We start from the raw sequence: 12280 nt of genomic DNA on the forward strand, positions 1-12280 counted from the left end.
TAACGACAGTTTTGTAACTTCAAAAATGTACCTCCTGGAGGCACTAGTGTCTTCAGTGTTTTTAATTTTACGCGCGATTTTGAGCCTATACCAGCAGCCGATAGTGACGCTTTGTCCGTTGTGTCAGTCGTTCGCAAAACATTGATGGGAGAAGTCACGCAGCTGGTGAGTAAATTTAACTAATGGTTGTTGTGTCATTATCTTTTTAAAGTCTCTCTGTATATTGATATTGTTTTTATGCTATACCGACACTTCTTGCAAATATGTCATTATACGTTTCAATTTCCCCCTTACTATTAACATTGAATAACTTAATAACATGGAATACATCGGTACTAGATAAAACTTGCCTCACTTACAGGGCAAAACTTTAAATCTTATAATGACACATCTGCAAATATTTTCAAAATTTAAAGGTTTATATGAAATTTGTTTCATTTTCCTCGTAGATAATGTAGAAATATAGGTAAGTGCAAAAAATTATACAGATTGAATGAAAACTGAATGAATAGGAGCATTTTTACCAGGAGAGTTTTCATTAATAACTTTAAATGAATCAAATCTCAAAACTATAAATTTGCAGATGCGCCGGTATCTTTATAAACCATCGATATGGTCGTATGGGGCAGTTATGCCAGGCAAGCTTAACCGAAGATGGTAGTTTCGGCGTGTCAAAAGTAAGAATCAGATGTTTCGTTGGGATAAGTTTACCATCCCTACGTATCTTAATTCTACGGACAGCAGTTACATGTTGTTCTTTTAGTTCTTCAGCGATAGTTTCCTCTTCATCATCGAGGAATTCTGATTGTGATATTACACCTCGTGAAGTGTTGAGAGTTTTATGAGGGGAGACAGTTACTGTAAATGAGCAGATTTTCTCGCATGTGGATAATATAGCAGCTTGTTTTTCGGAGACCTCAACTAAAAGGTCACCCGAACGCAATTTTTTCACAGAAGCTACTTCTCCCAATACTGACAGAAGAGCCTTGTGGATTAAAAATGGCGAGACTTTCGTAAACGAAGTGTTTGGAACAGTTGGATTTGTCAAACTTATTATGAAATATCGAGCGTGTTCTAACGGTAAAGGGGTTGTTCCGCTGTTTTTGCTATGGTGTGCAGAACTAAACACCTTGCCTCTATTTTCAGCCATAGAAAATTTCAAAATACTTCCACTATCAGCGGCATCACCCACCACGGAGTCCTACATGGGGGATGCAAGTAACAAAAATGAGTAACTTGACACCGATGCTAACCAATAGCTATACGTCCGCGAGTCACCCCTGAAGCAGCCTCCACCCTTAACGAGGTGCCCAGTAAGTGACTCCGGACTTGACCCTAGCCAACAGGTGACGTTCGTGGCTAGCCGGTTGATACATACAGGCCAATATGCACCTCCCGTTTACCTGAAGCACGGGCCGAAGCAGTGTATTGGGGTACCAGGATGCCCCTCAACTGCCAGGATCCCGTTTTCCAGGGACACGGGTCTCCACGCACGGCAAACACGCGGGTGGTCTCTTCCCATCTGAGTCCGATACAACAGGGTGGTAATCGAACACAGACAAAAAGCCCTCACCAGTTAATGTGGCAACCACGACAAGGGGGAAGAGAAAGGAGAAAGTGGGAGAAAAGGGAGAGGAAACGGAAGGGAGGACAGATCACTAGGGTACCCCGGGGCGTGACTCCCTGTGTTTACCTAAAGAAGGTAAACCCCCTCAGGGGGTTGCATACTTCGAGGTGACCCAATATACGTAGCTGGTAGTATAACAGCTGTGCCCAACCTTACTCTGTCAGTTTCATTTAAAGAATTCCTTTCAACATGGTCAATTAACCCTTGATAGCATTCAGTGCGCAGGGTTCCTTGATTGTTTCTAATGAAATCTAATCGCTGACTTTCAACCAACAAATAGCAATTTATCACATACTGCTCAGATAATTTTCCAGCATGCAATAACGGGTTAAAAGGACCATTAGGTCGTAAGGCTAACCTATGCCCATAATATTGAATTGGACTTATTTGTTTTCCTTTTTGCGAAGGCATTTGATAAGTCCATCCTAAATCGCCTTTAGGAAAAAGTAAAGGAAAGACCATAGGATCAGCATGTTGAGATCTTTGGTTTATTATACTCGTTTCTCTTATTTCTTGTTTAGGATATACAGTTAAATCGCATACAGGAACAACACCATCTTTGGAAACAATAATGGCAGCTAATTCAGAGGAAGTAGGTTTATTGTATCTTCTTTTATCATCGAATATAAATCTTTGAAATTGTAAAACAAATTCACTATCATGAATAGTTAAATCTCTGAGCATCCGATATTTCTGTGCATATGGATTGACTTCCCTTAATAATTTTTCAATATGCCTTGTCAACTGAAGATTGTCTAAATTCATGCGTAGTTTAATAGCCTCCTCAACACTGTCATAAATATATATTTGTCCATTCCTTGGAGCATTTGTTGCTGAATTTAGGGATGTTGTCGCATGGTGATATACTTGTCCTTGAATTTTTATCAACGGTGGACCTCTGCTTTCATCTTGAAGAAATTTAGCACTAAAAGTGGCAAACGCAAATGATGAATTGTATACACGGATATTTTGCCTAAATAATTTTGCTTCTTGCTCATCAGAAAGAAGTAAGTTTTTCAAAAATAAAGGATATTCATGCAGCGGAGGTATATGTATGTTATCATTATGGCAGCAAGAATTAACAGAGCGCCCTTTTGCAGAAGCAAATCTCAAAGCTCCACAATAACTGCATTTTGAAAACATTTTGCCAAGACTATGTTTTGCCACTTTGATAGGTAACAATTTCGATAAATCACCAGCAAACTCATGTTGTTTTGATTTTAAAATAGGTGGATTAGGATTTTGGTCCATATCATTGTCAACATTGCGAAAGCGAATTGGTACAGTGTGCATTCCAACCACATTTTCTGTATTTACAGGTCTGGTTTGATGTGGGCAAATGAAAGTCGATGTTGTTGCGACTGTGTAGCAATTACACACATTCTCTTTTAGCTCAACCTTTGTTAGTTTAACTTTTTTTTTGTTAGTTGAATCATCATTAGGTTGTATAAGCAAAAGAGCATTATTTTCTTCTATACTATGAAGTTTACGTTTTTCCCGCTTTCGATTAGCTTTCGCATTGAGTTGCGACTTTTTAGTAATGTTAGGTCTTTTCTTTTTAGGCATTACTTGTAAATAAACAAATCGAATTAAGATTTAAAACCAGATTAAACTTACGAATTAACGTTTTAGAAAACAAATAATCAGATTAATCAATATATCAATACGAAATAAGTTGAGATGTTGTAAAACTGAAGAATGAAATTCTAACTATTTTGTGATTGGTTGCATCTCTGAAAAAGAAAATTCAGACTTGTAAATCGCTTTTCTAAGCTTGCCGTTTTCAGACATGTGATTGGCTGTTGTGAACGGCGGTTATTCTTCATTATTAACTGCAAAATCGTGCTTTAAAACTAAAATAAATAAAAATTTAAAATTATGTAAAAGATTTGAATGCCCTAAATGTCTTCCCTGAAAGATTCTGAATGAATTGATTCCTTAATCTTAGATTTTCATCACGTAGTTAAAAAAGTTTTTCAGGGGACAAAATTAACTGCAAAAACTTTTTTTTAGAATAGAGAGATAGTTGGTAGAAGACTAATTGGCCTGTGGTTATGGGGCATTACTGGGTCTTTAAGGGGGTTCTAGGAAAAAAAGGTCCCGGAAAAAAATGTACGGAAAAAAAGGTCCCCGGAAAAAAAGGTTCCGGTAAAAAAGGTACCTGTGTAGGGAAAATTCTGTAGGGGAAAATATTTGAAATGAGAAGATTAGATTGAAGCGCATTTTGCTGTTCCGTGCATGTTTTTTTTTTTCGTGTCGCGCGTTTTTAACTAATTAAAAAGGACCAATACTTTCACCTCCAATCACGCATAAACATCCAACACATAATTCTCCCAACTTCCCCGATTGGCTACTTTAAGTCTCACATTAGCAACTTCTTCACAAAATATAATTTAAAATAGAAAATAACACATTTTTCACTTAAAAAAATTAACAAAAAAAAAGTAAAACATTATTGAAAAATTTAAATAGTATCTTCCCGCTTTAAAAAATAATCAAAGAAGGATAAATAAAGGAAATAAAATTTTAAAGAAAAAAAGCGTAGTACAACCAGCCCATAAGTTCCCCCCCCCCTTACCCTTCTCCTTACCTCAATGATCTAATCTGAATTATTACAGATAAAAAGAATATTCATTGAAACAGCGAGAAGCATTCATGCTGCCCAGAAAGCGAGAGGGGAAATATCCCTACAGATTTTCCCTGTGAAGGTACCTTTTTTACCGGGACCTTTTTTCCGGGACCTTTTTTTCCAGGGACCTTTTTTCCGTACCTTTTTTACCGGGACCTTTTTTTCCGTCTACCCTTTATGGGGCTTTGGCAATAAGATAATTGTAGCTTCTTTCCATTGCTCTGGAAAGTAGCAATTGGAAATACAGAAGTTAAAGATGTTTACTAATTCGGTTATGTAATTATCAGGTATGGCCTTAATCATTTTGTTAGTGATTTTATCACCTCCAGGTGCTTTGTTTTGCCTTAGTTTTTTAATGATCATGGAAGTTTCATTGCTATTTGTATGGCTAAGGACATTATTTGGTGAGGTAATAGTAAAATATTGTCTGTTTTCCCTTAAAATTATTTCTTCAAAATCCTCATCTATATTGTTCGTGTTTTCAGTTAATTGTTCCTCCATGGAGTCAGCGAAGGCTTCGGCCTTTTCAAGGGCCGAAAACACTAGTCCATTTTTTCCATGTATTGGTTTATTAATAGTTTTATTTGTTTTAAAATTTTTAGTGAGTTTGTATAGGGAGTGGTCCTCTGTGTTCAGAGTTTCTAGTTTATTTGACCAAGATTCATTTCGGTGCTCTTGGCATAGTTTTTTGATATTTTTATTAATATTATTTATTAGGTTTTTTAATTGGGGATCAAGAGATCTTCTCCAGTGTTTTCGAATATTATTCCTGTGAGAGATAAGTTGTTTGATGTGAGGTGGAAGTTTCATGTAATGTGGGTTATTAATTTTTTCGTAGGATGCCTCTTTGTATGCATTAAGAATCTTGCTATTGAATTTATTTATTGAGTTATTTGCTTCGTCGTTGTTAGTGATGTTTGTGATGAGGTATTCTTCAGATTTTAGTATTTCTGCATATTTTTGCCAGTCGGTTATTTTAATCATTTGTTTTTTATTGTCATGGGAGTCAGAGAAGTGTGCAATAACTGGTAGGTGGTCCGATGATAGCTCATTTAATACTTCGGCTATTAAAGGGGTTTTGGTGTTTGTTAGGAAGAAATCTAAGATATCTGGCCTATGATTTTGAAAGCATGGGTAGAATGTGGGTGAAATGGGTGCTATAACAGTGATATTATCGTTTTGCAGTATTTTTCTGAGCGCAACTCCATTACGATTGTCATTTCTGCAGCCCCATATAGTGTGCTTACTATTAAAGTCGCCGCCTATGATGGTTTCCGTTGTCATTGAAGAGTGAATTAATATTTGTTTTACTAAGTATGTTATTCGGGGGGTTATAAAGGGAGGTTATTTTGTATGGGTTGTTGTTAAGATTTATTGTTATTGTAATTTGCTCGTAGCCATCGTTGCTATTTGAATTTAAGTATGTTGCATTAAAGCATCTTTTAGCCAGTATTGCGGCCCCGCCGCCTTTATATTTAAGGCGATCGTATCTGAACGTATCATAATTCGCTACCGTTAATTTAGTTTGTGGTGTAAGGTGGGTTTCGGTGATAAGACATAGATCGATGTCCAATTCATATAAGAGATCCTTTAGTTCAGTAATTTTGTATTTAATGCCGTCAGCATTCCAAAGCATGAGGGAGAGAGTTTTTGTATTGTTGGTATTATTATACATTATTAGGTTGAGTGTTGCAGTTGTTTATTGAGTATAAAATTTTTTCTATTTCTAATTTTTGTACCATATTGACAAGCAATTCTAATTTGTTACATAGCTCATCTGCTTTTTTGATTGTATCTTCTATTTTGTTTTGGGCGACCTGAGAGTCTTTTATATCAAGATTTTTGAGGGTGTCTGCATAAGATTTACCTACGACCACTCTATTGGGGTAGAAATGTGGCCTGGGGTTCGTTTTGTTAATTTTGGGGATGTATGCCGGTCATTTGGGGCAGAGTCTGTAGTTTGTTGTATGATCGCCATCACACAGGGCACAGGTCGCTTTTGTTTCGTTAGTCTTTTTACATTCTGTTGTGAGGTGGCCCTCTGCACATTTCAAGCACCTAGGCTCATGATGGCAGTAGTTCGCGGAGTGAATGAATTGTTGACACCGATGGCATTGGGTGGGGCCTGGTTTGCCTCGGTATCGTTCGACTGTGATGTCCAGGTTGGCTATTCTTACTATTGTATATATTCTTTTGGAATCAATATTTGCTGGTAGGGTGATGAGGAAAAGGGGAATTTTCATGCCATCCCGTCGCCCCGTCATCTGTGTTACAGTGGCGTCTAGTTCGTTGAAGTGGTTTGTTCATTTTGTAGTAATATTTCAGGGTTGAAGTTTTTGGGTAGTCCCCTGATGACTACTCTGATATTTCTATTTTCTGGTATGATAAAAGAGTGGTGTTTGATCTGTTTTTCAATTAGTAAATCAATGATTTCTCTGCACGTATCATTGTTTTTTGAGTAAATTTTAAAGCTATCGTAGTACGACCTGCCGTAATAATCATCCGTTAAAATGTCGTATTTAGCTCGCTCCATGGTGAATTCAAGCCAGTTAAATGTTGTGTCTTTAATGATTATTGGGGGGGGTTTGCCTTTGATTTAAACTCATTTGATTTCAGGTTGGATTCTTGTTCATTTGTGGTTTGCGTAGTGTTTTTGTCCTGGATGTTTGCGTGGACATTGGTGTCCATTTCCTCATTTTCGACATTTGAGGGTAGCAATGGGTAATCGCTTTCTTCGTTATCATGTTCAGTATCGCTAGTTTTGTCGTTTATTTTTTTGGAGCTTCTGTTTATTTCATCAGAAAGTCTCCGTTTTGGTTTACTAATTCTATCTTTATGACTTTCCCAGTACATTTTTCTAGGAACGAAAGGGAAGTTCTGATTGGTCGGCCGTTGGGGGGTCTCGGTGTCCTGATTCGCCGAAAATCTCTTAGGTGGGTTGGGCCTAGGGGAATGGCTTTGAATCGGCATATTTGTTGAGTTTTGCAAGATATCTAAATTAAAATCTTGAATTTTATTGAATTTATTTGATAATTCAATGTCATTGGGTTTTCTGGGTAGTTTGGGTTTGATACCTTTTTTAACAAGGGTGTATTCCTCTCCCTTGGGAGTAGCATTTAATTCAGGGCTTAGCGTCCTTTCTGGCGCCATGTTTGTTTTTTGTTCGCAGATTTCAATGTACTCATTATGAGTATTATTTTTATCAATTGGGGTTGGAGAAGTAGGTCTATTAATGTAGCCTAGTTGATCACTTAAGTAATCGAAGCGATTTTTCGCTGATTCTAATCCAATAATGTTGTTTGCTGTCTGCTCCATTGATTTGAGCATTCTTATGGTATGAATCAGTTGGCTAAATTCTAGAGAATATAACTCTTCCATATCTGGTGATTTAGTAACAGGTCCGATTTGCTCTTGATTTGATCCAACATGATCAATCGATTGCTCTTTGTTAGGCATAGCCATATCGAATTACAATCAATATTAGTTAAAATGCAGGCTAATCACTTGGGAGGGCAGTTAGTCCGCGCCGTTAAATAGGCGTAGCCTCCTGGATATCAGTCACTCTAGCGCCCAGTGGGCCTTCGACGGCACTATGCCGTGTGGAGGAAAGGTAATCCGTGATAGCAAAGATAAAAATAAATATTAAGTTATTAAATAAATGAGCAATCGAATATTATAAAATTCAAAGATACGTTTGTAGGGATGAGGTGAAGGCCTTGGTGAAGACAATTGTGAAATTGGTTGTTGGTTTTGAAAAATACCTTTTTTGTAGATAGTGATCCAATGCGCCGGATGGCACGGTAGCAAGGTAGTTGTCGGCCCGGATGGGTCCGACTATCGCAAAAGCACAGGAAAAATATCAAAAGAACCTTCTCGCACAAGTGCTGAGTAGGGAATGGTGGTGATCAACACCAACCGATTCATCATATTCTGTAAAACATAAGCTTAAAAGACATATATAATATTATAAAACATATAATAAAGAAGAGGCGTAGGAGCGAGCTCCAAAAATCAAAGATAATGATATAGAGCACATTGAACTAATTCTAGTTTGTCAAATGCATATAAGAATAAGATAAACAATTATAAAATATGAGCAGGGAAAGAAAATAAAGCTATGTACATTATTTACAAGATATTTACAGGGTTTGAGTAGTGGTTGTGTATTTAGTGTTTCTCTGCTAGCACAGCGACCCGGCCGTCCCGGTAATTACCGCTCGTACCGGGTTGCTCACTGTGAAAATTATCAGAAGGGCAGCTCACCCAGTTGGGACCCTTTCGGGTTGCTCTTGCCCCGGGCAAGCTACCTCCTGGTGTTATAATCTATGTGTGTTTGTGTTGTTATGTGATGTTGTTCAATTTTTAAAGTATTTTGAAATTATACAATCTGAGGTTAAGAAGGCAGTAACTGGGCTATAATTGACATTATCCTCAATAAGATCTAGATTGGAAATATTGTTGAAATCTGAGGAGGTACACTTTGTTGCGCCACTAAAAAATTTAGTATTTAATTTAGCTATAAACTCATTTATATTATCAATTTTGAGATCTTTCCTAATTGAGTCGTTGCTGATGGCTCTAGGTGCGCCTAACATCATTCTTAAAATTTTGCCTTCGGCATTGGATAGTTTTCTCTTTAGGTTGTTAGACATGGTGATTAATGCCGGACAAGCATAGGTTAGGATTGGTCGTATGGTTTGCAAATAAATTAACCTTTTATTAGCTAAGTTCAGGGCTGAGTTTTTATTAATAATTGGGCTGAGCCCAAAATATGCGCCTTTAGCTTTTTTAATGGTATTGCTAATATGCTGGCTCCAGCTGAGGTTCTGTGTGATGGTGATACCTAAGTATTTAACCGTGTTAATCGGACTTATGTTAGTATCAAAGAGGGTAATTGTGTGAGTCGAATTTTTCTTGTTATTGAAGACGATAAATTGACTTTTGTCCGGGTGCAGCTGGGTTTTCCATTCGATACACCATTTTTCTACTAAGGTTAATTTCTTTTGGAGGAGCTCAACAGCTCTGGCTGAGTTCATGGATTTTGTGATAATGGCTGTGTCATCAGCATATAATGCCACCATTTCATTATAATTATTATTATCAATTGGGAAGTCAGCAGTAAATAGGATGTATAGCAATGGTCCTAAAATTGACCCTTGCGGGACTCCTGCTCTAATATTACAGTACTCAGAATAGGTATTATTAAGTTTAATTCTGAACCTCCTATTTCTTAGGTAAGATATTAATAAATGAATGATATCTAATGGGATATTCATTTTATAGAGTTTAACTATTATGCTCGTATGCCATACTCGATCGAACGCTTTCGCGACGTCGAGTAGGATAAGGGCCATAGTTTCATTTTTAAATTTTCCTTGGCTAATAAGCTCTAGAATGTTTATTAGTTGTTTGGTGGTTGAAAGGTTTGGCCTAAAGCCATATTACTGTTTAGGAATGTTGCTTAGGTGTTTTTCTAGCCTTTTCTGTATTATTTTTTCTAAGATTTTGGACATGGTTGGGAGGAGACTGATTGGACGATAATTGCTAGGGTTGGATGCACATTTTCCAGGTTTTGGGAATAAGATTAGGTCTGACTTCTTCCAGGAGTCTGGGAAATACCTTAGGTTCAGGCATGCGTTAAAGATGTTCTTAATAATGGGTATTATGCTAGGGGGAGCATTTTTAATCATTTTATTGGAGATGTTGTCATGGCCGGGAGCCTTTCTGTTCCTAAGTTTTTTAATGATGTTTATAATCTCATCATTATTAGTATTTTCCATAGTGTTGCAGTCAATAGTAGTGTTTATAATATCATTGTAAGTTTGATTCACCAGCCGTTCGTTAACAGGGCAGGATATATTGTTAAGGGAGAATTGATCCTGCATAACATTTGAAAAAACTTTCGCTTTATCCTGGTTGGTGTAGGCTATAAGATCATTTTGTTTTAGGGGCATGTTTATTGGAATAGGCCTCCTTAATATTCTTGCCATTTTCCAAAGAGAATTGTCATCCCTACTTAGAGTAGTGATTTTATTATTCCAGGTATCGCTCCTAAAATCTTTACAGAGTTGTTTAATATTCTTTATTAATCTGTTGTACTCAGTTTTATAAATTGGATTTAGGGTTCTTTTGTAATATTTAAGCAGCTTGTTTTTGTATCTGATTTTATCTTTTATGTTTCTAGGTAACTTAAAGTTATCTAGATTTATTTCCTTCTCCGTAGTAGCCTGATTAGCGGCCATAATGAGTTTATCATTAAGTAGGGTGATATTGTTATCAATATCAGTATTGATCTCAGTGCTCTCCGGGAGTGTTTTAGTAAGAATGTTGTGGTAAAGCCACCAGTCAATGTTTTTCTTAACAAGAATCTTATCACATTTGGGTATGCTAGTCATAATTAGGACAGGTCACTACTTAAATCATTGATGGTCTGAAGAGCAAATGGACTGTTCATATTCGTAATCATAATGTCTAGGATGTCTGGGTTGTAGCCGTGGTGAACATGGTAATGTGTAGGGTCTGTTGGGGCATAAATAGTTAAACCAAGAGTTTTTACAATACTATGTAACTGTCTTCCTTGTTTATTGGTGCTATTACAGCCCCAAGCTTGATTTTTAGCGTTCAGATCGCCTAGTACGATCGTGTCAATATTTGAGTCAAAGTAAGAGCGTACGAATTCCTCAGTTAGGTCATTTTTCGGTGGATTATAAATTGTTGTGAATTTAATATATTTGTTATTTATTTGTATAATAATTGAGGTCTCTTCTATGTTTCCATTTGTGTTTAGCTTATAGATAGAAGAGCAATAAAGTTTAGACACATATATAGCTGTACCACCTCCCCTGTGGGAGATTCTATCACATCTGTATGAATTGAAAGAAGGGATGTTAAGACGTTGCGAGGGTTTAGCATGGGTCTCCGTGATAGCTATGATATCAGGAGAATAGTCAGTAATAAAGTCTAGTAGTTCAGCCATTTTTGTGGAGATACCGTTGGCATTCCACAGTATTATCTTAAGGGCAGTGAAAGAATTATTCCTGGCCATGATTAATATTTAGGATTTCTTCATTATCCTCTCTATTTTGAGGGTTGTTTTTTAATTGTTGGGTCACCTCGCTAATGAGGTGTTGCAGGTTAAGAGATGCATCTATGGCCTGTTGTAATAATCTTGGTAGCATTAGTTCAGAGGTATTGGGTTTCTCTTTAGTAACACTGGCATAAATTTTGGGGAAATCACTAGGTGTTATAGTAGCATTCCGTCTAAAGTCGTAAGATTTCGTTTCCGAGTTATTTTTAATTTTATCTACTATATCTCTGTATTTTTGGCAGCCAGAGTAATTCGCGAGGTGATCCCCATTACAATTGCAGCACTTTGCTTTTTCGTGTTTGTTATCACAGTCTTTGGTTAAATGAGGTCCGGCGCATTTCACACATCTAGGGGGATGTCTGCAATTGCTTTGGCCGTGGAAATAATTTTGACAACGGTGGCATTGTGTTGGTCTATCATTTTTTTTTGTATTCTTCTATATAAACCATCATACTTGAAAGATATTTAACTTGGTAAATTTTTTTGTTCTGTTCTGTTTTATCCAAATCAACCACAAATATTGGTAGTTTTTTGGGTTCCTGATCTTTCCTTCTCCTTTCGAGTTGTGTTACTTTAAAGGCTGTTAGTCCATGTGTTAGTAATTCATCATGAATATCTTCAATTGGGGTACTAGCTGGGAGTTTTTTAATTACTACTCGCAGCTTGCGTTGTTCAGGTAATGAATAGGTATGATAGGCGTAGTTGCTTTTCTTAAGATAGGTATCGATTTGATTTCTAGTGGCCATGTCTTTAGTGTTTATAATATAGTTTTCGCCACTAACTTTTCCTGTAAAGTCATTTATGTTTGAGCTGTTAAGCTCTTTTCTGAATTCGCTCCATTTGAAATTATTATCTCTAATAATGAATGGGGGGGGAGCTGAGGTCTTTTTTGGTTTTTGATATTGGGCATTCTCTAAGTTATTATCATTATCATTGC

At 36.8% G+C, this 12280-nt stretch overlaps 1 protein-coding gene across 1 annotated transcript; it reads right to left on the reverse strand.

The window, feature by feature from the left end:
• Window positions 1-1693: 1693 nt before the first annotated feature.
• LOC139426165 (uncharacterized) lies at window positions 1694-3193 on the reverse strand. Its single transcript, XM_071183953.2, has one exon. The coding sequence runs from the start codon at window positions 3191-3193 to the stop codon at window positions 1694-1696; it is 1500 nt and encodes a 499-aa protein (XP_071040054.2).
• Between the last annotated feature and the right edge of the window lie 9087 nt (window positions 3194-12280).

Source organism: Parasteatoda tepidariorum, chromosome 10 (genome assembly GCF_982258835.1).
Source record: "Parasteatoda tepidariorum strain Cologne lab strain chromosome 10, Ptep-v5.0, whole genome shotgun sequence".
NCBI classification, from domain to species: domain Eukaryota; kingdom Metazoa; phylum Arthropoda; class Arachnida; order Araneae; family Theridiidae; genus Parasteatoda; species Parasteatoda tepidariorum.